The sequence below is a fragment of the Podarcis gaigeae genome, assembly GCF_964106915.1.
Source record: "Podarcis gaigeae genome assembly, chromosome: 9".
Classification (NCBI taxonomy): Eukaryota; Metazoa; Chordata; class Lepidosauria; order Squamata; family Lacertidae; genus Podarcis; species Podarcis gaigeae.
This window is the reverse complement of record NC_139685.1, coordinates 2,447,913-2,474,735: the sequence shown is the minus strand read 5'-3', so window position 1 is coordinate 2,474,735 and position 26,823 is coordinate 2,447,913. Positions and strand designations below refer to the sequence as shown.

Here is a 26,823-nt window from a genome sequence, read left to right as displayed (position 1 = left end):
TTTTTGGTAGGGAGGGAGTCATGGCTTCTAGGGTCTGAGGTCCCTTCGTCCTCCCCATAAAATATTTGAAGGGTCTGGGCCCCCCACTTGATGGCTATTTCCATTAAATGGAGTGAGTCTGCTGCATTAGATGTGTGTGTGACCATAATACTATTATGAGTTTGGGGGAGGTTGGAGACTCACTCATGCGGGTTCTTTGGAGACAAAGGCCAGGGGACCACTTCAGGGCTCTGATTTGCTTCAAAGGGATGTGCTGGGTTGCAGTTAACCGCAGGAAAGTGAAGCAGGAGCAACAAGACCAAAGCCTGGGGTGGGCTTTTCAGGGAGCTGGAAGGGCAGAGAGGCCAGGAGAGCTGGGGACAGAGGCTTGACTTGTTCTGTGCTGGATCCAAAGCTGTCAAGGCAAGATAATGATGTAGGTTTGCGGGTGGGGAAAGCCTGTGTGATCCCTGAGCCTCTTTCTGGTTCTCGGGGCCCTCTGTCCAGTAAGAGTTAAAAGCTGGTGGAAGATTGCATTGCTAACTGAGCAACTGGAGGTTTTTTTTGTAAATAATTTATGATGATGATGATGATGATGATGATGATGATGATGATGAATAAAAAGACAGTATCAAAACACCATGTTGTAGAACATCTTCTGAAAATTATACAGAATAAAAATAGAAATATAAAGCAAAAAGCTATTGAACAGAGGGTACTGATAAAGGACTAGCTGGACAATTGTAAGATAAAGGCTGTAGCTTGCAACTGAAATGACTCCATCAACACCCCTTTGTCTAGGCCAGGCTTCCTCAACCTCAGTCCTCCAGATGTTTTTGGCCTACAACTCCCATGATCCCTAGCTAGCAGGACCAGTGGTCAGGGATGATGGGAATTGTAGTCTCCAAACATCTGGAGGGCCGAGGCTGAGGAAGCCTGGTCTAGGCAATGGTTGTGAATAGCAGAGCACCATGCTTAGCCTAATTAAAGATTCTGTGCCAGAGGGTCAATGCTGGTGTGGCTCCTCCCCTTCCCCTGGCTGGTACTTAGAATGTGGGGGGGGGGGGTGTGAGCACACAAAGTCAGAGAGACAGAGCCATGCTGGATGACAAAGCTGGGACCGTGGGAGAAGTATTTAAATAAATCACATATCCTAAGGACATCACCGTCTCTTCTGACCCTCATTCCAAGGAACCCAAGCCATGGGTAAATGCCTGGAACCCCTGGAAGACTGGAGTGGTGTGCAACAATTTTGGGGTGTTAATGCTGTGAGCACCTCCATCCTCTGCTTAGGTTGCAGCAAGAAGACCATGCATCTTCGAGGCACCACAGTCTTCGCTGACCTTGGGGAGAGGACGGGGCAATCATATCATGGTGATCAACATCACCAGGCAGCTATGGAAGTTTGCTTCTTTCAGAAGTAGAACAGCAGTAAGAAGGCCTGTCATCTGCTGCTATCAATCCACTCCATGAACAAAGGTGCTTTCCTCCCAGTTGAACTATGGCGTTATGATACTGGCAGTTTTATTCTCAATCCCTTCCCTAAATGATTCCTAGCATGCAATTTGCCTCTTTCAAAGCTGCTGTGTCCTGGGTCTCATTTCTGGTCGGTTGCTGCCGGCTCAGACCCCATCAGCTCATACATGGGAAGTTAAGACCTTTTTGCCCCAATTTGCATCAACTTACACTTCCTTACAGTGAACGGCACCTGCCATTTCAGTGTCCAGTTAGCCTGTTTGATGATATCCTTTTGTACATTTGAATAGTTGTTGTGAACAAGATTGGCCAATTCCCTGCTCATTCTTGAACAAATTAAAAAGCACTGGCTTTTGGGTGCCAGTGCTGACGTGGCAGCTAAAAAAGCCAATGCAATTCTGGGCTGCATCAATAGGAGTATAGCATCTAGATCAAGGGAAGTAATAGTGCCACTGTATTCTGCTCTGGTCAGACCTCACCTGGAGTACTGTGTCCAGTTCTGGGCACCACAGTTCAAGAAGGACACTGACAAACTGGAACGTGTCCAGAGGAGGGCAACCAAAATGGTCAAAGGCCTGGAAACGATGCCTTATGAGGAATGGCTAAGGGAGCTGGGCATGTTTAGCCTGGAGAAGAGGAGGTTAAGGGGTGATATGATAGCCATGTTCAAATATATAAAAGGATGTCACATAGAGGAGGGAGAAAGGTTGTTTTCTGCTGCTCCAGAGAAGCGGACACGGAGCAATGGATCCAAACTACAAGAAAGAAGATTCCACCTAAACATTAGGAAGAACTTCCTGACAGTAAGAGCTGTTCGACAGTGGAATTTGCTGCCAAGGAGTGTGGTGGAGTCTCCTTCTTTGGAGGTCTTTAAGCAGAGGCTTGACAACCATATGTCAGGAGTGCTCTGATAGTGTTTCCTGCTTGGCAGGGGGTTGGACTCGATGGCCCTTGTGGTCTCTTCCAACTCTATGATTCTATGATTCTAAGAAGAAGAAGAAGAGGAGGAGGAGGAGTTTGGATTTGATATCCCACTTTATCACTACCCGAAGGAGTCTCAAAGCGGCTAACATTCTCCTTTCCCTTCCTCCCCCACAACAAACCCTCTGTGAGGTGAGTGGGGCTGAGAGACTTCAGAGAAGTGTGACTGGCCCAAGGTCACCCAGCAGCTGCAGGTGGAGGAGCGGGGAAGCGAACACGGTTCACCAGATTACGAGTCCACCGCTCTTAACCACTACATCACGCTGGCTCTCTTATGTTTAATTCTTGGCCTTTTGCCCCCCCCACCCCCCGATAAACTTGGAAATTTCCTTCTGCCATCTTTTGATGCAATCATCTTTCACCATTACTGGGACTGTCTGAAAAAGGAAGAGCATTTTTGGCAAAACATTCATTTTTACCGCTGCTATTTTTGCTAGTAGGGATGTGAGGGCGATCTCGCTGTGACATCTGTCACCCCACTGATCACCAGAGTTGGTTCGGCTGATCTGGCTGGCTAGGCTGGTGTCCCCTTCCTCCCTCACCACTCTATGTGCACCCCTCCTGAAGCTGCATGCTCGGTGGAAGAGGATGACCATCCCAGATAGAAGGAGTGTACCGTTCTTCAGTCAAGGGTATACGAAAGCTGCGCTCCCCTGCTAGAACCTCCAGACAAGCTCAAGGTCCATAATAGGACTTTCAACCCATTAGTGCTAAGCTTGCTCAGACAATTTTGGTGAGATTTTATCAAAAGCTTTTTGAAAAACACTTTATGTAAACCACTTAGAGGTTTTTATGATTTGGTATATGAGTTTGACTGGTATACACATTTTGTGCTCATTTGTTTGTTTGTTTTAATCCAAATGCACAATGTCTACCAGTTCACCCTTGTCTACATGCTTGTTGCCACTTTCAAAAAGCTCTAAAACCTTAGTGAGACAGAACTTGTAGAACCCAGGCTGATTCTTACTGAGCAAGACTTCTTGTTCTATATCAGGGATGGATAGCCTACATCCCTCAAGGCTGTTGGACTCAAACTCCCCTCAGTGCCATTCAGCACTGCCAAGAGTTTGTGGAGATCGCTCCAACAGTTAGAGATGGTGGGAGTTACAGTCTAACAGCATATGGAAGGCCTCAGATTCCTCATCCCTATTGTAGATGGTTACATTTTGTCTAATAGCCAGAGATGTCTCTTTAATGGGGGTTGTCTAGAGGATGTTTCAAGGGAATACTGATGGTTGGTGGCTACTAGCTAGCTGCTCCGGTGGGATGTTGAGAAACAATTTGAGAGTTGGAATGTGGTCAGCAAAAGAGACAGATGTCTGAATTTGCTGGCAAGAAACAGCCTTGTGGGGCTCCAATGAGATGGTGTTGATTATGGAGGAACTGGTGCTGCTTTCAGGACCCTGACCTGTCCCTCTTCTGCACATCATCTGAGATCATCTGAGGAGCTCCTCCCGGGCCCCTTTCTCTCCCGTTGTGCTCAACAGGATGTAGCTTTGTGATGTGGCTAGTAGTGCTGCCTCTGAAACGTTTCTCCACTTCAATAAGTCAGGAGCCAGGATGATGTCTGTGTGATATCTATGCATATTGTTATTTTCACCCCACTTCTCATTTCATAAACATTTCATTCATTTTTCTCATATTGCTGTATCCAGTATACATGGGTGGGGAATGTAAATGTAAAACACCATAAAAAATAAAGGATATAATGAAACAAGATCTTAGGCATATGTCCTTCACCAAATAATCAATTAAACCAAACATAATACTTTTCTATCCAGAGTAGCTCACCCTACTTTTCTGACTGCTCAGAGGCTGATTTGGTGTTTTGCAATGTCCGAATGTAAATGGAGGCACATAGCTTAAATAGCATTGCTCTCACTTCAGATCTGTGGAGAAAGCCAGCACCTAAGGTGCTCACGGAAGCCAAACTCGCATCTCTGTCCCGCTGGCCTCATTTTCACATCAGGTTACATAGCTAACAGTTGCGGTGAAGGTGCCAACTCTGGCTGCTTTGATTCTTCCCACTCCTACTGGGAGGAAACAAACCATAAGCCAAGGCTTTCAGTTTGCTTTGCTCCCAATGAACCATGTTCTGTAGCCAAGGCTTTGTATGGTTTGTTGCTGTAAATCAAACCATGATCCCTCGTTGGCTAAGCCAGGTACTGTGGCTTGTTTCCTTTGCCCACAACAACTTAGAAAGGTGTGTTCATGTACTTTACCATGACATGGAAAGTAGACTGCTGTGCTTCTGAGCTTTGAACAGTCATTCCAGTTTGTTTGCAGGTCGGTTATACAATAATGTGCACTCATCTTGCATTCATTCTCATTGGCTCTTGGGGTGTTTACACATGCTCCCCTTAAACATTTGTTCATCCCATCCTTTTCCATGCATTTGCCCTGTCACTTTCCAAACTGCAAAATGCCAGCTGTTTTTTAAGTGAATTTGTTACACATGGACAACAGAACTCTTCAATCCTAAGCCAAGCCTAAAATTTTCACTCCTGCAAAACAGTGACCACCTGGAGGTGCCCGGTATCAGTTTCACTGCTACTGCAATCTATTGTTCTTCTTGTGTAGAGCCACCTTGCTTTCCCCCAACCAATCCTGATGGGTCATCTCCACAGACCATCAACTAGCTCTTAGCTCTTATAAAGGGTGGAGACATATTACTGGGACAGGTATTGCCTTGGGCAGCCCACACCGGTAGCAATCAGTTAGGAAACCCATAACAACATGTTTGCATATTCCTTTGTGTTACTCTGTTGTCTTCAAACAATCAGTGTTTTGGCTGAAACCGGACAGGACTATAAGTCAGGTGTGGTGCATTTTGTGGAAACAAGCATCAGAGCAACAGAGCACCCTGTGAAATAAAGAGGACTCCCACTCTGAAAGCGTTTTAAGTAAAATAATATTTTAATAGACTGTCTTTGTGCCTACAGAGAAAAATCTGCAAGTTCCAAACATACCTCCTCCCATTTCTGTAAAAGACCAAAATAAAGTATTTTGCATTCAATTCAGTTTTTCAGACCTGAATCCCATCTTTAACCGCAGCCTGTTGCATGGAGTCCACTTGATTTATTTATTTTATTATTTTGACTACATAGACCTGCACCTGTCTGACTCTTTCTGTCCCTGCCTCCCACTTTTCCCTTATTTCCCTCCATGCTATGGACTACGCTGCCACCCTCAGTGCCTTAAGACTTTAGCCTAGGAGCATTCAGGCATTTCTTCTCACACCCAGGTCCCCTGGTGTCTGAAAGAGCCTTTGGTTCAACCTGCACATGACGTAAACCAGGGAAATCTGGGCCTGCAGGAGCTGATGGACTGCAACTCCCATCATCTCTGGCCATTGGCTATGCTGGCGTAGACTGATGGGCGTTGGAATCCAATGACATCTGGGGGGGGGGGTGCCAGTTAGCCAGCCCTGTGCTAACTGTGGTCAGTGCCAGCCGGGCATTTTGGTGCCTGAGGTGAAGGACAAGAGCACATTCTGCCATCTGGAGTCAGCTGGACCAGCAGTTGAATCTTGCTTCTGCACTGTTGAGCGGGCAGCATGAGGGTCGCAGGGCAGGCTGCATACAGCCCTCCAACCTCTTACCCTCAGCATCTCATCTGCTGCCTGTGGCAAACACCCCACTCTGCCTAAAGGTATGGCTGAGTACAAGGATGATCTGCAGCAGGGGTCCCCAAACTTTTTCAGCAGGGGGCTGGTCCACTGTCCCTCAGACCTTGCGGGGGGCTGGACTGTATTTGGGGGGGATGAACAAGGGATGGTGAGCAGTGCGCGAAAGGGCCCCAGAGAGGGGTGGCTTTAAATGGCGGCTGCTTGAGAGGGGCGCTCAGTAAACCACGGCTCCTGTGTCTTGCGAGTGGCAGGGGCTGGTGGCGGAGGGATGATGAGCGGTGCGTGAAAGGGCTCCAAAGAGGGGCTGGCACCAGCAAAGCCCAGCCCTCTTCCTCCTCTAGGCAGGGCGGGGAGAAGCCAGGAGAAGGGAGGGAGGAGGCGCCACCACTGCCGTGTGAGGGAGAGGGAGGGAGATGGAAAGAACATGCATACTAGCGATCCATGCAGTGATTCCCGGACTGTCTGAGGGCTGGATTTAGAAGGCAGTTGGGCCTGATCCAGCCCATGGGCCTTAGTTTGCTGACCCATGATCTGCAGTGAGCCTTCAGTTCTCGTGCTCCCCATTCCCCACTCCTCCAGCACAGCCACAGTGGGACATCTGATCTCTAAACTGAGCTTAATTTCAGTTCGTGCAAACAAGATAGCTTCTTAAACTATGGTTTGAAGCCAGCTTGCCTCTGCAAAGCACCAGCGGCAGTCTGCCAGGTTCAGACAACATGGCAAGCTGTAGTGAATCTGAAACGGAAGCCAGCGCTTCCACTTGTCTCCTCTCAACCCTGAGAGGAAGGGCAGCACACGAGGCGAAGACTTGCCTAGACTCATTTTTGCAACACTAAGCTTTGCTTTAGCATCGTGTGTGCCCCCAGTGCACACTTCCTACTGAAGAAGGTTGCCAAACGACACAGACCAAGCCTGTGCTTGACAGGCTATGCATGTTCCTGGGCTCCTACTGTGGGGGAGAGAAATTGTGCTGAAAAAAGATATAAATGTATGTGAGCTGAAAACAAGTGTTTTTACAGAATTATAGAGTTGAAATGGATCCCAAGGGTCATGTAGTTCAACCCCCAACAATGCACGAATCACAGCTAAAGAGTCCTTAACAGATGGGCACCCAACCTCTGTTTAAATGAAGTTAATAAAAAGGTGACACTGAAGATGGAATATTTTGCTGAAAAGTCCGAAGAAATGAAACTGTTCCAACTTTAAAGGATGCCTGGAGGGGTGATCTCTCCCTACCTGCTGAGCACACATGCGACTCTCATGACCTGGAGGCCCACCAGAGCCCTGGCTGGATTGTATTTTGGAAGCCGTGTAAGGGCAGGCATTTGGGGACTGGGGTTAAATGTACAATTGTTTCCTAATTGTTTTTGCCAGTTTTCGTCAACACCTCACTCAGCGCCAACACCCAGGCTAAAGTGTCACGTGGGATATAAGCCCACCTTAAAGAAGTTGATTAAATCAAATAATGATTTTATGTTATCCCCACCCTAGTAAAAATAAATAAATAAATCCTGCTCAAATGACTGGACTTTGAAATTACACTTGTGGAACTCAAAAGAGAGTCCAGTCCGGTCAGTGAATAAGCAATCCTAGGTCTCGGATTTACCCGTTTAAGGGCTCACGCCAATTGAGTGGTTTTGAAACAGCGGCTGCAGGAATAATCCAACAGTCCCAACCACACAAACAAAGACAAATATCCAGAGAAACAGTCTGTCCACTACCATGGCAACATATTTCCAGTCTTCAATGACCTAGAAGAGAAAAACTCAATTAAATAATTTAATGACTTATCCATTGCATAAACTGCCCAAGTGCCTGTCCCACTGTACCTCCCTTGCATGGTGTTTATGGAACTTACGTTCGATCATTTCATACTGATGAATTTTAAATACCAGCTAAGAAGTAATCTGGGAATCAGTCTGAGGCTTCAGAAGATATGAGGGTCAGAAAGGCACACTGCTTAATTCAGCCTCAAGCCCAGAAGACCACCTTACGAGGGTGATTGGGGGGGGCAATGTCATGTGTGTGACATCAGAACATTGGGAAGAGCTGGGGGTGGGACTGAATACAGCCGCTGCATGGCTTCAATGGCTGGTGGTTCCTCCTCCTCCAGGTACCACCTCCGGTGGGAGGCTGTTTTGACCCTCCATCCCCCTCTGATCGAGGAGTTGTTTTTGGATTACAGGCCCCATCATTCCTGGCCTTTGGCTAAGAGGGCCGGGGTGATGGGAGTTGTAATCCAAGAACATCTGGGGATGCAACATTGAAGAATGCTGGCCTAATCCTTATGCTGCAACCAGGGGTGCCAACTTGAATAAAATATTGTGGGGGCCAGGTAAGCCCTGCCCCACATAATTGATCACATGACACAGTGCACCCACACCATTTGAATGGGAATACCCTATAACTTTGTGGGGGCTCGGACCCCTCAACTATTTCATTTTGGGGGCTGAAGCCCCCATGGCCCCAGGGAGTTGCCTCCTATGGCTACAACCATCTTTATTTAAAATGGGCAGTTCCACAAAACCAATAAAAAAGCTTTGTTGAATTAGGTCAATAAAGCCATTGGGGCCAAACTTTTACCCCATCATGGACCACTTGCAAATTGCTTGTGAGTCCATCTATGACTCCCAACATATTTTTTTCTGCCTGTTGTAGCCATTGCAATGCAGCGTACTAGATGAGGTATACTTTTTTACTGAACAAAATGAAAGTTTTTAATTCTAGCTCTAGCCCACTGAGTCCCAAAGAAGAGCCTGGAGGCCCCCATGCTGGAGAAACATAAGAAAAGCCTGCAGGATGAGGCCCATGGCCCATCTAGTCCAGCATCCTGTTCTCACAGTAGCCAATCAGATGCGCCAGTGAGAAGCCTGGAAGCAGGATCTGAACACAAGAGTCCTCTCCCTTCCTGTGCTTTCGAGCGTCTGGCACTCAGAAGCATTTGGTGTCTCCAGCTGTGGAAGCAGAGCATAGGCTTTGTGGCCAGTAACCATCTACAGCCCTCTGCCCCATGAATTGGTCTAATCCTCTTTTAAAGCCATCTGAATTGGTGCCCTCCTGAAGGAGGGAGTTCCATAGTTTAACTCTGTGCTGTGTGTCCTGAATCTGTCCAAGGGGAGTGGGATTACCTATGGGGGCACCAAGAGGCAAGAGGACTGCCATGAACACAAACCATCATGAACACCCAATAAGACAGAGGCCCTCAAATTGCCTGAGATTTCTAGAGACTGTGGGATCAAGTGTGGTGGGGAAACGAAAGGTTCCTTGTGCTACTTACAGTCTCATTGTTGTCCTCACTTCTCATGTGGTCTGCTATGAAACTGACTCCCTCAATAGCTTCCTGGACCTCAGGAGAAAACTTTGCCGATGACCGTAGCCTGACATCCTGATGGCTGCCAATGTGATCAGGGTTTTCCGTCAGTTTCATGTCGTATTTTTTGGCAGAGGCTGTGTTCACAAAGTAAGTGGAGGAGCCCTTATACAGGTCCGACGGGTTGCTGCCAAACGTTTCTGCTTTGCTCCTCTTGCTGCCGGACAGCCTTTGCCTCATGGAGTTATTCTCTGGGCGCTTCATGAACAGGAAGTTGGGCAGCCTCTTGAGGAAGACCACCTTCACCCACGGAGGCATGGCATGGGTGCTGGGAGACCTGTGGTGCACATTCAGCACGCAGACACTGGTCACAATGGAGAACGTCACCAGGACCATTGTGAACATCAGGTACTTCCCAATCAACGGGACGTCCAGCGATGTTGGGGGTACGATTTTGGAGATCAGGAGCAAGAACACAGTCAAAGCGAGCAAGACAGAGATGCACAGCGTCATCTTTTCTCCGCAGTCTGACGGCAGGTAGAAGACGAGGATGGCCAAGGATGTTATGAGCACACAAGGGATGATGAGGTTGATGGTGTAAAAAAGAGGCTTCCGTTTAATGATGAAGTCGTATGTCACATCCACGTAGTTTGGGTCCAAGGGGTTCTCAGTTCGCCGCCCCGGGAGCGCCACAATGTCCCATTCACCACTGGGTGTGAAGTCATCCATGCTGGCCGAGCCGGTTTTAAGGATCATGTCGATTTCGGTGTGATCGTAAGTCCATGACCGGAACTTCAAGGTGCAGTTTTGTTGGTCAAAGGGGAAATGCTTCACTTCGATTTTGCAGGCGCTCTTGTAGATGGCTGGAGGCAGCCACAACATGCTCCCGTTATTCTTCACGATCACGTTGGTGTAAACAGAGACTTCATATGTTCCATCAGCACTAAAGGAGTCAAGAAAAATGTAACTATAGAAAACGACTTGTGGGTTTCAAAGTGCTACAAAGGCCAGCCAGTTTTTGTGACCTGAACCAGCCTGGACAGCTCAGTTGGTTAGAGCATGGTGCTGATAACCCCAAGGTTGAAGGTTCGATCCCAGTAAGGGCCAGCTGCATATTCCTGTATCTCGGGGGGTTGGACTTGATGATCCTCAGGGTACCTTCCAACTCTACAATTCTATGAGTCTATGATTCAAAACTAATTCCGATAATAAAATATTGGGGCTTTTTGACAATGAAAGACCACGAAAGAGCCCATAAATAGTTGGTGTTTCTGCTTATCCAGATTCAGTACCAATACATTACAATCCTATCCCATCCCTACAGTCATGAGGCAAGGAAGAAAGCCACTCATAATAATAATTAGCTGGCAATGCAAAGTGACTTACAATATTTTAAGTAGAAAACAAACACGAATGAAGATTAAAACCAGCATTAAAATAAAATTTTAAAAGACAATTTTTTCTTCTTTTCAAAACTAGATTAAAACTGTCAGAGTTGCCTCTAGGTCCCAGCTCACAGAGGACCAACACTAGTCAGTAATAACGTATAAAGGTCTTTATTGAAGATTAGTTTCCATTTCCAAACCGCAGCGTGCAACTCTACGTCTTAGAGCTTAGATCGGGGAAGCTCCATCTGAGTCTCTGCCTCTTAGACACCAGTTTAAGACTCTAGCCTTACTCCACCTCTTCCGTTGTTCTTTCCTCCTCTGGGTCCTTCTGCCCCCTGGGGTTTCCTCCTTTCTGGACTCTTCTGACGCTGACCCCCCCTGAGTCTTGCCCCTCCTTCCGGCGGGCTTTAGGACCTGGCTCCCTATCCGGGCTACCTGCTGTGCCGCTCGCCTGTACATTTGAACTTGGTGCGCGCGCCCAGCCGGTAACTTTCCTCTTGACCGTTTCCCCGCTTTCCGATGGAGGCGTGGTCAATCCTGACTCATCTCCTCTCGCTGGTGGTGAGAACACTGGTCCCGATGCCTGGGACTCCTCCCCCCACTGCGCTCTGGTGGGGAAGCTGGTCCTGATTTCCAACTGCAGCTCTGGGAGTCCCCGCTGGCCCCTTCCTTCTGGGGTTTCCCCCTTGGCACCCCCCTTGCCCTGGCCATCGGCGCTCCCTTCTGTGAATCTTCCAATTCGCTGGAGAGGCTCATGGAATCCCTCTGACCACTGTCACCGCCTATGCTCCCCTCGGATTCCTCCCCCTCGCTCTCCATTTCCTCCCTCTCCTGTGCCTCTGCTCCTGAGCCCCTGACAAAAACATTCCACCAGTCATGCAAAAAATAAATAAATCCATGGATAGATGTCTTGCCTGGCACCTAAAGGTATGTAACAATGGTGCCAGGCAAGTCTCCCTGGGGAGAGCATTCTGTAAGTGAGGAGCCACCATAAAGGGCCTTGTTCTCATGCTGTTGCCTCAGGACCTCCTGGGAGGAGGAGCATGAAGAAGAGCCTCTGGTGGCAACTGGAGGGTCAGGGCTGGGCTGGGGGGGGGCAGTCCTTGAGGTATTGGGCTTAGCTCAGGGGTGGGAAATCTTTTAGGCCCTGCAGGCAAGAGCCTTATTCGTCTCCCCCCTGCAGGATGATTTTGAGCAGTGGGTGGGACGACCAACTCAACAAACCTCCTTCAAGAGTAGTTCCAGGGCACCTGAAGTGCAAAGCTCTTCCCAAGCAGCAAGCCTGGGGCTGAGAAAGCTGACTTCTGCAGGGACTGGCTGCATGATCCATCAGGATCCATGGGTTACGTATCTGATCTGGCAGGATTTTACTCAACACCCATCAGTTGAGAGGTAGGTTAGGCTGAGAGTGAGCCCACGGTCCCACCCAGGGAGAGCTTCATGGAGGAGTGGGGATTCGAACCCTGGTCTCTTCCAGGTCACAGTCCAGCACTCCCACCACTACACCACACTGGCTCTCTGGCCTGCAGGCAGGAGCCCCCCCCCCAACTTAGCTGAACATGCAGCATGGGAAGTTGCCTTCTACTGAGTCAGACCACTGGTCCATCTAGTTCAGTATTGCTGACAATTACTGGCAGCAAAGGCTCTCCAGGATTCCAGGCAGGGGAGATGCCAGTGGAGACGGAGCCTGGCCCTCCCCCAGGCCGCCAGGGTCCCACCTGAATTGCGGGGGGAGGGGGTGTCAGAGGAGGCTCAGGCTTTCTATCCACCATGGCAGGAAGGCTTCTTTTTAAAAAAGGGATGGAATCTGGTCCTAAGTCAGACATTTCCTTCATAGCGCCGAGTTGTACAAACTTACTTGTTGTATAGAACAATGTCAGGTAGCCAGACTTTCTTAGCTGGTATTCTCAGCTTATTGATGCCTTCGTACTCCGAGGGCTCCCAGGCTAAGCGGTAATCCGTCCATTCCTAGAAGCAGGACACAACCCACACTTTGAGTCGCTGTTCCCATTGCACAACAGACTTGCACAGTTAATTGTTTGGCAGCCTTTTTGTACAAAATACAATTAGAATCACACACACGTGTGCACACACACACACTCCAGCTGCTGCTGCAACAACATCATTTATTTAGTTAATTTTACAAGATTTATATAGCACTGGATTGTAATAAAACCAGTTTACAAAAGAATAAAACAATAAAATTACCATTTTTATTAAAAACTGTTTACAACTTTTTAAAATATTCAACACATAAGTAAAAAGCATGCCAGTGTTCAACATGTCTCAATAGGCTCCTCCCACCCCACCCCATTTTTAGAAGGTGTACAGGGGAGGCACCTGCCTAATGTCAAGATGCAGGGAGTTTTCAGTGCTGCCACACTAAAATACTGATTTCTTACAAATGTGGGGCAGGTTCCACAGGTGTAAGTGGCTGAGTAGGCATATAAGTACATAAGACTAATAAGAACATAAGTCACTCCCTCTCCTCCAAAAGGTACAAATATACTGTGAAGGAAAAAGTGCTCTGTACATTTATCTAGTTTAAATAGAGAGAGAAAACAGTTATCTACAATAATGCGATGGGAGCTGAACAGATGCTGTGAACCTTGAAATCTGTGCCAAAATGTGAGAGATAAACAGCTTCCCAGCCCTGTATATCTATAACTGCAGGATTCACTGTGATTTCTCAGAGCACCGTCCCATTCACAACTATTCAAAGTGCACTCAGTTGAGCTGGAGGAGTTGCAGTATGTATGATAAATGGCTATAGGTAAATGGTTATAGGACTGCAGCCTTCAAAAATAAACCAAGCTGGACGTCATAGCAACCGTCCAAATTCTCAGATACCAATATAATGAGAGGATGGGGTTGTAAATTAATAGAGCAGAAATTATGTATCCACGGGATGCTTACTTGATTGAGCCAGACGTTGGTAGTCATGATCTGTTCACGCTCATTCTGAAGAGAAAGAGAAAGACACAGAAAATCTATGTGGTAAAGAGCAGTATCTTAATTGGATCCATTCATTTGGCTTGAATACGCTTCCCTCCATCCTCTCTCCTGAACCTAGAAGGGCACTCAGGTAGAAAGCAGCAGGGCAGTCAGTCTTCCAGTTCCCTCGGGGACTTCAGAAGGCCAGCATGTATTGTAGCACAAGCTTTGATGGACCTCTCTGGCCACTGCATCTGAGGCAGAATTGCATTTTTGCATCCCGCCCATGAAAGTTAATGCTAAAATAAAGGTTTCCTTTTAAGGCAGGCCTTCGTAGCCTGTCGTGTTGGTCCAGATGTTGTGAACTACTCCTCTGGGGTTGATGGGCATCATAGTCCAAAACATCTGTAAGGCACCAGGGTGGCCCAGGCGACATTAAATCTTCTAGAAGCAGACATGATTCTATGTGGAGTTTATTCAGATTATTACAAAATAAATGTGGCAGTAAGCCTTGGAACATCTGGAAGAGACTAAGTGGCTGGAGGTGGAAATAAACCACAGAGGAGAAATTGGATTAGAGAGCTTTCTGATGAACCAGGCTCCAGGCTCTTTTGCTAGGCAGATTTCTTAAATGAGAACAAGGCCCATGGCAACACATTTGAAACTCTGGGGTTGCGGCGCTCATCTCGCTTTACTGGCCAAGGGAGCCGGCGTACAGCTTCCATGTCATGTGGCCAGTGTGGCTAAGTCGCTTCTGGCGAACCAGAGCAGCGCATGCAAACGCCATTTACCTTCCCGCCGGAGCGGTACCTATTTATCTACCTGCAGTTTGATGTGCTTTTGAACTGCTAGGTTGCCAGGAGCAGGGACCGAGCAATGGGAGCTCACCCCATCACGGGGATTCGAACCGCCGACCTTCTGATTGGCAAGTCCTAGGCTCTGTGGTTTAACCCACAGCACCACCTGCGTCCCAGCCATGGGGTTAGCAGCCATTAATAGCCCAGTCTGCCATGAATTTGTCCAATCCATCTTTTAAAGCCATACAACTTGGTGTCCACCACTGCATCTTGTGGGAGCAAAAGCCATAGTTTTCCTACATGCTGCATGTCTGTCCTGAACCTTCTAATATTTATTTAGGGAGTATTCAGGGTCCTAGATGCTGCAGGACTTGACGTTCAAGCAGATTGGCCATTTCACTAAAGTTGATTAAAGTCTCTCTCCTTTCTGTCACTCACTTCCAATAAAATATTTTCAAGATGAATTTATACATTTAACACACAGAGGAACTGATCTCTTTCCACGCAGCACTGCCATTCAACTGGTCAAGAGCTGGGGCCCCCCCGGAACCCCAATTTGCAACATGAGCCCAGGCAGCCATAGAGCACAGAGACGATGGGGGGTTCTTGGGGGTGGGATCCAGCACTAAAGTGGGTGGCTAAAGGGGTGTGTGTGTAGGAAAACTGCATAGCTGCCACCTTTACTCCGCAAAGTAGGATGTGCTCTTGTCACTCCAAGTCATTGTACCAAGGAAAAGAGAGATCAGCTGCAAAGCTAGAAGGCATGGCCTGCCTTCATATGCAGACAATACCGGAGGGCTGCAGGAAGCTTCCTGAGAATTCAATGAGACTCATTCCGGCCGCGGCGTAGCAGGAGAGAGATGTGGCTTGGGCATGCGGCAGACCCCCCGGGGTAAGTGCTGCCCCTGTGGTAAGTGGTTGCCCAGTTTGCCGCCACCCCAGGTGTGCTAGTGACTCCCAGGTTACTGTGTTCAGGATGGCATTATCTCCTCTGGTTCACAGCAGATCTCCAGGGACTCAAGCTTCTTTTCACATGGCTGCTCAACCACAAGAAGGCTTAAACCAGGACACATAAAGGGATGTTCTTCTTTACACAGCACATAGTTAAACTACAGAACGAGGATGGCCACCATCTTAGATGGCTTTAAAAGTGGAATAAAAATGTTCCTTTTAAACCAGGCCTTTCAGATCCTACGCCCTTTTAAAACTTGGGGGGGGTGCTATTGGGTTGTTGCGTAATTTTTATTATGTACTTTTTTTGTTTTTATAGCTTGATTTTATTCTGTGACTCCCTTGTATAGGGTGGCATATAAATTCTAATAATAATAATAATAATAATAATAATAATAATAATTAGATGAATTCATGGTGGAGGGGGTTATTGATAGCTGCCAATCAGGATGCCTCTGCCTAGGTGTCCACAGCTGGAGGCAGCCATGTTGCTGGAAGCCACAGGAAGGGAGAGGGCTCTTGTGCTCGGATCCTGCTGGCTGGTTTCCCAAAGGCAACTGTTCAGACCCTATGAGAACAGGATGCTGGGCTAGATGGGCCATGGGCCGGATCCAGCAGACTCTCCTGATGTTGTCCCCAACCTTTTGGGGTCACTGGTGTCATGAATCCCATGGATACGCCATGGAGAGGATAGTCCAGTGTGGAAGACGAGTGAGAGGTACTCACAGAAGAGGCTGACCCAAGGGATGGTGCTAGTAGGACGGGGAATGAGACCCAAGTGGAGTCTTATCTGGAGGAGGGTCCCAGTGGTTTAGGAAAAGGGGGTCTGGATTATGGGGATGGGCCTAGTGGTCTGTTAAAGGAAAGACCCATCTCTGTAATAGCAGACACCTCAGGTGCTACGTCACTGTCGGCAAAGAACTCTCTTCTTCAGACAGGTCTCTGAGAATAAGCCCAACTGTGGCCAGACTTCACTGAACCCCCTACCCCATCCCACCCCCCGTCTCCAGGGTTGTGTAGGCAACAGTGTCAGTGTGTGCAAACCCTGCATGGCCAGCCTTCATGGAAGAGTTCCCACGCGCTGGTCCAGTCCCAAAGCTCATGATGTGACCCACACAGTCGCAGATTTTGCTAGGAAGGAGCAATGGAAGGGATGCTCAGACTCACCACATTGATGAGCTGGGCCAGGATAACCTGCAATTCTATAACGACCAGCTGTGAGGAGTTGAAGGCAGGGCGGATTAAGTTGTTGTAGCGAGATGTGTTCAGGAGGTGGTTCATCAGCCTCTCCTCAGCATCAGCTGTGTCACTTCCTATAAAACAGGAAATGGCAACCGGGTCACAAAATGGCAGCACTGTGCCGCCATTCCTCTTGCTTGACTTCAGAGAGGATTGGATTGAAAACACATTGGGTAGGAGATTTATGTGAAGTTTCTAGATCCCATAGTAACCAGGTTTCTTCCCCCACACGATAAATAGGATTCAGTTTCTCAGTGGACTCATTATAGGTCTATTCTATGACTTTTTGAACCCTCTAGGAAGAACAGCCTCAAAAGCAGAATGACTTTAAGCAGAAAGCAACCATTTTAAAATTAAGAGCAAGCACATCAAATGGCTGGACGGTTTCATTCCTTCACAGCCTTTGAGTAGAAAATTTAACCATGGGGGAAGAAACCATAAAACACGCCCCCATCACACACACACACACACACACACACCCAGCAACATAACCTTGAGGTGGTGGAACAACATTTTGCATGAAAATTCATGTAATGAAAGCTTGATGGGAATCGCAGACTTGGGAATCGCAGACTTGCTTTAGAGTCCCGAAGCAGTCAGGGAAGGGGCGCTCATGTCTTCCATTCCGAACCCTTCCCCACTTGCTTAGCCCTCTTCCTGTCTACTTCTTTGCTGTTAAAATACCCCCAACCACTGAAGCCTCTCCCTGCCTGCCCCCCCAGCTGCTTTACCCTTCCCCTGCCAATTTCTTTTCTTTCAAATGTACCAGCACCTACTCAGCCCTCTTCCCCACTCCAACTGCACTAATCCAGGCAAGGTCCATGAAGTGGCGTAGTGTGGGGAGTGCAGGGGGGGCCGGCTGCACCGGGCACAACATCTGGGGGTTAGGGGGCACAAATCCATGGGTTAGAGGGCGCAAATTACTTGCCTTGCCCCGGGTGCTGACAACCCACGCTACGCCACTGGGTCCATGTGAGAAAATAATCTAAGAGCCAGACTCTTTATAAACTACCGATCCTATTCCACCGCCAAATGCTATTTTCTCCTCATTTTGTGGCAACTAGGGACATGCCACTAGATGTCAGCAGCAGGTTGCTTTGGAATATATATTTTTATGTTGGAGCCTCAATGGTGCCCAAAATTCATGTTGTTCCTTCAATCAGTGTTAAGGTCCTTCCCCTTATTACTACTACTACTACTACTACTACTATTACGTAAATTATGTCCTGGGCACATTATATTCTGAAAGTAAAATAACCCAAATTATCACCATTACTGTGTCAGATTACAAATTATGGCTAAACCTCTGGTTATTTCCACCACTACCAACCAATATGTGAGATTGGTGGTTTCCTTGCACCACAACAGGCTAGCAACTTTTCATTCAACCAATTAACATTGTCACCAGGCGGGGCAACCCTGTTCAAGCGGCCTATGAAAATTATTTTAAAAACACAGCAATTCAGTCATTTAAAAATTTGAATTAAAATCACTAACTGATACTTAACTAACTGATACGTTTCCCCTACAGCTGGTTTAATTATGCAGCTGTTTCAGTTCCACAGAATACACTTATCTAAGGATTCAAAGTGAGTCACTAGACCTCAGTCAATACAGCAACCACATGCCCACCTTGGAAACAGAATCAATTTCTTTGTTGTGAAGTTGGCAAATGCATTTACAGGCTCTGCAACATAGCAAAAACTACATGCAACTTCTTTTCTCTGTCTTCTACTTTAGACTGGCTAATGTCACGCTCCCTCACTTAATCCAAATATTTATATGATCAGAATTCCTATTTGCAACAAGCAAGGATCCTTTGCTAGACTTTACGTAATTCCAGATTTTCTTTCTCCTTCTCTATGTCAGCAAAGAACAGGGAGGAAATGTAAATTTTAAGATTCCTCAACGTCTTTATTGAATGCCCTTGTTATTGCTTCTCAGGATGCTCTATTAGAAGATGATTTATTCATGTTGCCTAAATGTTGCCTACTGCACTCTAGCAAGATCATGTCAGCATCGTGTCCGAGGCAAGTAAGATCTAATGGATCCTCACTTAAAAAACCTAAGTCATTTTTTAAAAAACGAAAACACAACACACAGAGAGATATTTGTTTAGGTCAAAAGTCAGCGTTCTTTTTCTCTTTTCGTTTCAGCCTTAACTCTCCCCTCTAGACACATGCGGTGTTTTATCGACAAAAAGTCCCTGTGCATAAATTCAGTAAACGAAACACAACTTGGGTAACGAAACGACGCCGTCCTTTTTTTGGAAGGACAGCAAGATCCATCGCCTGGTTAAGTCAGAGCATGTGAATGCGAGCCCGTTTGCTCCCTTGGAATCTGGCAGAACAAAGAGGGAGGCTGGGGACGGGGTTCTCGAACAACATGGCTAAAGTAATACCCTATTAAACGCCGCTCTGCCCTGAGATGCTACGAAGACATCTCAATGCGGGAGGAAAATACCCATGCTCGGATTTTCAGCCGGGGGCTTGTTTTTACCACTTTCTCAACGATCAATTGCTTCTCACTTGCTCAAATAAAAGGGCTGCAAGACCTCGAGCGTTTTGCTTCTGTAATTCCCATAAAGTGACAGGAAAATCCCTCCTGACATCTCCCCTCGACTCAATGCCCAGCCGAGGCACATTGGTTTGCCGTTCTGCTTTGGCACCGGCTCAGGTAAGCAGGTCTGCACTACATGCCGGTCTTCCTGATCCCATCGAAACCCTGTTCCGCGTAAATTGTGCTTCAACTTTCATGCATTCCCCCCCCCCCCTCAAAGAAGCAATCCAAAGTTAGAGAAGAACCTTCGTTTCCCAAAGAATGGCTTCCCTCCCCCTCCAAAGCTCCCGTCCATTTGCAAGAACTGCATTGAAAAGAAAAGGCAACTCACCGTTGATATAAAAAGAAAGCCCAGCGAAGAGAGAGAGCCAGTTGATCTTCCTCATGGCAGTTGTAAGAAAGGAGGGGAGCCCTGTTCTGAGGGGGGGGGGCTCAGCCGTCAGGGCAGGACAGGCAGGGGGGGAAAGCAAAGCACAGCGGAGCTCCCGAGGCGCCCCGAGCAGGGAGGCTGTAGGACCCAGCAGGGGAGCCGAGATCCCTCCCTCTCCGCAGCTGCTTCCAGCGCAGGAGATGTGCAGGAGGCATCATGATGTGCGCGTGTGGGGAGAAGAAGGGGGAAGCCACGTCGACGGGCCACTGAGCGCCCTGGCCCTGGACGAGCAAATGGGCCATGTGACCAGGTTGCTTCACAGGGGGGGGGGGGTTCATTAGTTAGATGCAATAGAGCGGGGCGGGGGGGAGAGACAGAGCTGTGGGCCAAAGCAGTGCGTGTCCAGGCAGCCCTTGCTCTGGGAGACGCCTTAGGGCGCCCCCAGCCAGCACCACTGCAGGATAAATGTGGGCATCAGGCCTCCCCCCAGCTCACCCACACCCTCTCAGCTGAAAGGAAAGCAGAGAGAGCGCCCTCATGGTTCGGGGGTGGGGCACATGCTTGGCATCCAGAAGGTCCCGGGTTCAATCCCGGCCCCTCAGGGTGGGGATGGCTCCTGGCCATGATGGCTAGGCTGTGCCTCTACAGCGGAATACCAGAGCGCTGCTTTTGTGCAGGATGTCTGACTAGCCGGGCCATTGGCCTGATCCAGCAGCCTTTTCTTATGTTTCTGTTAGAACCCTGAAACCCTGGCCAGTTTGCTGCCAGTCAGTGCAGACCAGGAATGGGACACCTGTGCCCCTGCAGATGCCTTTGGACGCCTGACTGCCGTCAACTGGGGCCAGTAGAGTTGTAATCCAGCAACACCTGGAGGGCCACAGATTCCCCACCCTTGGTGCAGGGAGGGCTGGAGCACGTGGGCCAATGGTCTGATCCAGGAGGCTTCCTGTGCTCCACCAACTTCAGTCTCCTACATGTAAGCTGGACAGAAGGTGCCTTTGACCATGTGCAGAGTGCTTCTCCCCTTCTCATATTGCCTCTCTGTTTGCCCGAGGAACAGCTGAGCCAGGACCAAGAAATGAGGTTCATAGAGGAGCATTCAGAGAAATATCAGAGGGGGAAGATTTCAAAGAAGAGCTGGGTTCTGGTTTGCATATTGTTTTGGAAAGCGTGAATTTGGTAGATTTGGCTTTAAATGCCAAATCTTTAAATGAATTGAATGTTTTCTCCATCCCTTGCTCTGCTACCCCCCTGACCCTCTCGATGGTCCATCTTTTCTCCTGCTTCCCCTTCTCTCTGCATCTTACGCTACTTTGCACTTTCTCTCGCGGTGTGTCTTTGTGAAGCTCCTTTGTGCATTGTCTGACTCAGGCTTACTGCAAGCATCTGGCTTACAAATCAAAGTTTCTGGTGGCAGGAGGAGCTAACTCAGCCTTGTGTCCCTGGGACAGGATCTTATTCTTCCCTCTGTCAGCAGCAGACTGCAAATGCTTTGGAGAGCCAGGCGCCATCCAAAGCCGGGGGAGGGCCATTTTCCCTGGCAAGAGTCCTCACCACCACCCAGTATTATCTCACAGCAAATCTGGGCAATTTGCAAGATGGGTGGAAATCTCTCTCTCTCTCTCTCTCTCTCTCTCTCTCTGGGGGTGGGTGGGTGTGCTGTTGCTGCTCAGCTGTTGGTAGCCCTAGTTTTGTTTTGCTTTTTAAAAGGGCTTTATTAATTTATTTAGATTTAGACAGATTTATAAGCTTTCTAAGTGGAGAGTTTATAACAAAATGATCAATAAAATAAGCTAAAGCCATATGGTAAAGTATTGTACATGTTACCTCTGTTAAATATTTGAAAACCAAGGACTAAATTATTTACAAAAATACAAATAAACACACAAAAACACAGCTAAAACCCACCAAACCATTAAAAAGCAAAAATACTCAATCAACCATAATTCCCCCCCCCCAAAAAAACTGCTAAAAATCTGCAGATAGGGAAAATATTGGTTATAAAAATGAACATACTACCAAGGATGATGTTTTTATTTCAAAGTATCCCAATACTAGGAGGAGGAGAGAAATGTTTTAATAATTGGAAAAGAAATTTGGCCAAATCCGTGTGGTCAGGGGAAAAACCAAGAATAAAACATAAAATAATGATAAGAAGGAAAGAGGAGGATTTGGCCTCCCTGACATGGAGTTATACCATGATACGGTAGGTCTGACCTGGTTAAAAGAATGGATTAAATTAGACGATTCGGATGTATTGGATTTAGAGGGGGTAGAGATGAGATTTGGATGCAATGCCTATCTAATAGATGAGAAAATCAAAGTACATAAAGGCTTCCTAGGGCATATAGTCAGAAAGTGGGAGAAAATATAAAATATATGGGAGAAATATAAAAGACTCCTAGAACTGAAAACTCCTTGGTGGGCATCGCCGCAGAAATTGTTGCAGTGAAAAAATAAAATATGAAAGAAAATTGGGCTACTTATAAAACTGTATTAAAGGAAGAAAATGGAGAATTGGAATTAAAGGATTATACAGAAATTAAAGCTCATATTAGTGATTGGCTCAAATATATTCAAATTAAGTATAGATTAGCGAAAGATAAAAAGATAGAATTTGAAAAAGAAATATCTAAATTCGATAAATATTTAATACAAGAAAAATAAAAAAATCTAAATTATATAATCTGATCTTAGAGTGGGAAACAAAGGATGAACTTGTTACAGCATCCATTATTAAATGGGCGCAAGATATTGGGGAAAATATTATTGTCAGGTCTGTGTCTCTCCTTCTGAACCCCTGACAATTATGCTTGAACAATGGGGAAAATTGTGGAAAGAAGATATGAAATTCACTGTGTTATATACTGAAAGAAAATTACCTTAAAATACAACATAGATGGTATTTAACACCTGAAAGAGTAGCAAAAATGAATAAAAATTGTAGTGATGTCTGCTGGCGATGCAACACTGAAAAAGATACTATGATGCATATATGGTGGAATTGTTTAAACATTAAACAATTTTGGGAAACAATATACAATGAAATGAAAAAAATGTTCAGATATTCATTTAGGAAAACATCAGAAGGTTTTCTATTGGGAATAGTACCAGGAAGTCTAAAGGAAGAAGACAAGACATTATATTTATACGCAACTGTTGCCGCAAGGCTATTGATTGCGAAAAATTGGAAAAGTGATATTATACTGACAAAAACAGAGTGGCTTGCCAAATTATTGGAGTATTACAATGTATCCAAAACAATGGGAGAAATTGGAAGGATCTCAAAAGAGAAGATAGACAAGGACTGCAAGATGTTTAAAGGATACTTGCAAAATTATATTGAAAAATCAGGACTCCTATTAGAATAAACAAGTTCCGTTATAAATACTGAAATACTAAATAAGATGGGTAACAATGTGTAACAGAAAAAGAAGTAGAAAATTGGTTTAAAAGTGTGTGAAAGAAAGTAACAGAAGTGGAAAGAAATTGCAATTGAGTAGATTGGAAGTCTAACACAAGGGTGGGGTGAGGGGTGGTGATGGGAAAAGGAAGTACTTGCGGGATTGAGTGTGGGTATGTCTGAATATTTTTAAGGATTGTGTGAAATGTATGTTTGTATGTTTGTATATTCGTAACATGTATGTATTATTGTTGAATTATTTTAATAATAAAATCAAAAATCAAAAAAATCAAAAAATCTGCAGATAGGTTAGAACAAACATTGATGACTAAGGTGATCAGTCCTGCATCAGGCTCAGTGTTGTCTAATGCTGGCTGTGAGTCTGGGATCCAGTGGATCTCAGGCTGGATCAGCCTCCTTCCTGCCCTTACAATGCCCCATTTGGGGGGGGGCTGCACTGAACTCCACTGGTGGAGATGCCACCAGCAGCCCCCCTCCGAGGCAGAAGGAGCAGGCCAGCACCAATGACGTGATGCTTATGCGCTTCCACCAGCAGAGGCCAGTGGGAGGCTAGCTCAGACAGGAGCGGGGAGGGGAGGGAGGGACACCTCCTCTCAATCCAGCCCCCAGCCTGGCGTAACATTGACCCTAGAGGCAACTTCCCGCTTGGGGGAGTGAGCATTTATATACTGAGCATTTATATAAATGGTGGTGAACCTCAGGCCCAGGGCCCTGTGGACCTCTCTGGCTGGCCCTTGGAATGCTCCCCAGGGCACACACCTGTAGGGCCCTGCTTTGTACTAGAGTGCTTTTGCCTGGCTGGAATTTGTCCTTGGACTCTGATAATGTCCCTTGCTTGCTGAGGGGCCACTAGGGGCGCATCGGAAGATGGCTGACAATAACATCTCTCTGACCCACACGAGGTAATTAGGAGGCTGTGATGGGAGTAAAAAGCCTCCCTACCCCCCAAGGTTTGGGGGGCTGCCCTTGCCTGCTGTGCCCTATACCACCCCTGAATTTGTGGGGATGGGGGCACTAGGCAGAATGCCCTCCTGTGGATCTCGGCGCTCCTGGACGCTGTCTCTGATTTGCGCCACTAGCTGCAAGAACTTCAAAAGAAACAATTAGGAAGAAGTGAATGCACATATTTCAAGGCAGGAGGAGGAGTAAAGACTGCTAACTGAAGAGATCTCTGATAAAAAAGACGGGTCGGAGGAACAAGATAAATCATGAGAAGAAACGCCAAGGCTCAGTACGGCAAAGGGCTGGAGGGGGGGGGGGACTTTCCTTTTTTCTCCTCTATGTGATTAACCAAGAATCCCTTCCCTCCCCACAAGTCAGAAATGTTGTTTTAATGACTTAAGCTGTGGATTTATGACTGTGTGGAGATAAACTTTCTAACCAAAGCATGTTTTAAGAAGATCGTGCAAAGTATAAGAGCTTTGGAATGACGCAGTTAAAAATACCGTCGCCATGTTGGCAAGTTCTGTCGGAGGACTTAAGTCTGGGAGGAGAAATAGAGCTGCTTTTATATTGTGGATGTGACTCCTCAGAGGGACTTAAGAGCGACAGTTTTGCAAGATTAATGATGGAAAGAGTGATGTTATTTATGAAAGTGATGATATATGGAAACCATCTTGGTATGAGGATTGGACGAACGGAAAAATTCACACAGGATTAAAATTGGTGTTTATCTGCTTAAGGAGATTATCAGAAGAGATCATAAATAAAAAATAAAAAATATACGAACAAGATGAGATGTGGAAACAGCAAGATAAGACTGGATAGAATTATGAACTTTATGAACTTTATTTGGACTGATTTGGATATTAACGCAGTAGCAAGATGACGATCGGAATCCCCCTTCGGAACTTGAACCCCTCAACAAAATTTTAAAATTTGGCTTTGTAATTCGGAATTTATGTGATGTGATTTAATTTGATTTGATTGTTCGGTTAATAAAAATTATTCTTTTTTTTAAAAAAAGAGAATGTCCCTTGCTTGCCTTTCTGGAGGATTCTGTACCATAGATCTGCATTGTGGAGGTGGTGGGCTGGATGACCTCCAAGGTCCATCCAATTCATCAATTCCAATTCTCTCACTGTCTAGAAGTGGAGCCCTGATCAGAATTCTGGTGCTGACTGGGGGTAGAGATGTAAGGAGGCAGCAAGCCCCACCCCCATCTTGTGTTCATCACAATCAGGACTGTTTCTGTTCTGCTTTAGTTTGGCTTCTGCTAAAACCTTTGTTCATCTCACTATCTGATGCCCAAAAAACCCCACATAATTTATTGCATGATTTATTTTGACGCATTTCAACAGAAGGGAAACAACAAAACAATGCTAAAGAAGAAGAAATTTTATTTATGTATTGTGGACTAAAATTTATTTGCATTTGTTGTTTTAAAAAACCCTACTCATACTGCAGACAAACATGTGAATTGCAGCAATTTTTACTTTCATTTGCATTTCCAGTGGAATTTGCGGATATTAGTCCAACAGTATCTGGAGGGTCACAAGTTCTCCATCCCTGATTAAAGTGTTGCTAGACCACTTGAGAGAAGCTACCACACTCTCTTTGTTATTCAACATACCGTAGATCTATGGACACTTGCCTAGGAAGCGTTGCATGGTTACATTTCATTTCAAAAGGGTAAAATTTCTATTTTTCTAAAATAATGCAAGAATTTGATAAAAAGAAGGGGAAGATCAAGTGGGATGAAACCCTCTAGAAGCCTGAATGGTACTTAGAACCACCCTGAGTTGCAGAAACAATCTGACAGGTTTACCATCCAGAATCTGTAAAAATCAGGAACAAAAAAAAATGGAATTTGTATACTGTATTGGTTTAGATGCTAAATGAGGAAGTAAACATAACTTGCCTGTCAAACTTATAACAAATGTACCAGTCGTCCAATGTCATGTTATATATATATATTATTTTTTTGTTTGCATTGTTTATAAGTTAATTTAATAAAAAAATTAAAACAAAACAACTCTAACAGATGCTCACAAAGGTCCCCCAAGAATGCTAGCATTGACTGGAGTAAGAAAGAGCTATTTCTTTCTTTATTTCATAAAATTTATACACCAGTGGAATGTAGTGGTTAGGAGCGGTAATCTGGGGAACCGGGTTCGCTTCCCCGCTCCTCCGCCTGCAGCTGACTGACCTTGGGCCAGTCACACTTCTCTGAAGTCTCTCAGCCCCACTCACCTCACAGAGTGTTTGTTGTGGGGGAGGAAGGGAAAGGAGAATGTTAGCCGCTTTGAGACTCCTTAAAGGGAGTGATAAAGTGGGATATCAAATTCAAACTCCTATTTCTGTTCTCCTCCTCCTCCTTCTCCTTCTTCACTTGATAGTAAAAAAAACCAACCCTCAAAAGATAAAACAGTAAAATCAAGCAAAATTCACAACCTTACTTTAAAACATACAAAAGTTAAAATACTAAAACAGATTAAAATTACCTCAACTTTAAAGCATCTGCGTAGGCTTGTCTAAAGAAGGATGTGTTTTAGCCGGCATCTAAGAGAGTACAGTGATCTCAACAGTCAGGGAGAAAGTAAGAAAACTCGTGGGACTTTTGCATAAGAGAAGAAAATGGGAAAGAGCAGAAACTCAGCAAAACAAGAACACCTTGATGACAAAGCACTCAATCTGCATTTTCCAGCTCCTTTACTCAATGCAGATTAGTACACAAGAGCACTGAGGCCTTGTCTGCTGTTAAAACCTTACTTGTTGTCTGTGGCTCTTTTTCACCCATCTCAGTAATTCTTCCATTTGGGAATGAGTACTCTCTACCTGCCATAGA

At 46.2% G+C, this 26,823-nt stretch overlaps 2 protein-coding genes across 2 annotated transcripts in view; both read right to left on the bottom strand.

Moving 5' to 3' along the window:
• TSPAN3 (tetraspanin 3) overlaps positions 1 to 26,823 on the bottom strand; it is a 939,276-nt gene that overhangs the window by 143,762 nt on the left and 768,691 nt on the right. The gene's annotated exons all lie outside the window — the stretch shown is intronic.
• Positions 5,331 to 19,917, bottom strand: CHRNB4 (cholinergic receptor nicotinic beta 4 subunit). The gene is made up of 7 exons (XM_083754739.1): positions 19,574 to 19,917; positions 16,612 to 16,757; positions 13,679 to 13,723; positions 12,621 to 12,730; positions 9,342 to 10,317; positions 6,370 to 7,815; positions 5,331 to 6,248 (listed from the first exon to the last, which is right to left on the bottom strand). The coding sequence occupies exons 1-6, from the start codon at positions 19,626 to 19,628 to the stop codon at positions 7,675 to 7,677; spliced, it is 1,473 nt and encodes a 490-aa protein (XP_083610865.1). The 5' UTR covers positions 19,629 to 19,917; the 3' UTR covers positions 5,331 to 6,248; positions 6,370 to 7,674.

Excerpts from the sequence above, each read along its gene's own strand:
- CHRNB4 (XM_083754739.1), bottom strand. The coding sequence starts at position 19,628 with ATGAGGAAGATCAACTGGCTCTCTCTCTTCGCTGGGCTTTCTTTTTAT. Across the intron at positions 13,724-16,611 it reads TGGCCCAGCTCATCAATGTG|AATGAGCGTGAACAGATCAT; the intron begins GTGAGTCTGAGC and ends CTTTCTCTTCAG. Across the intron at positions 12,731-13,678 it reads CCAACGTCTGGCTCAATCAA|GAATGGACGGATTACCGCTT; the intron begins GTAAGCATCCCG and ends TCCTGCTTCTAG.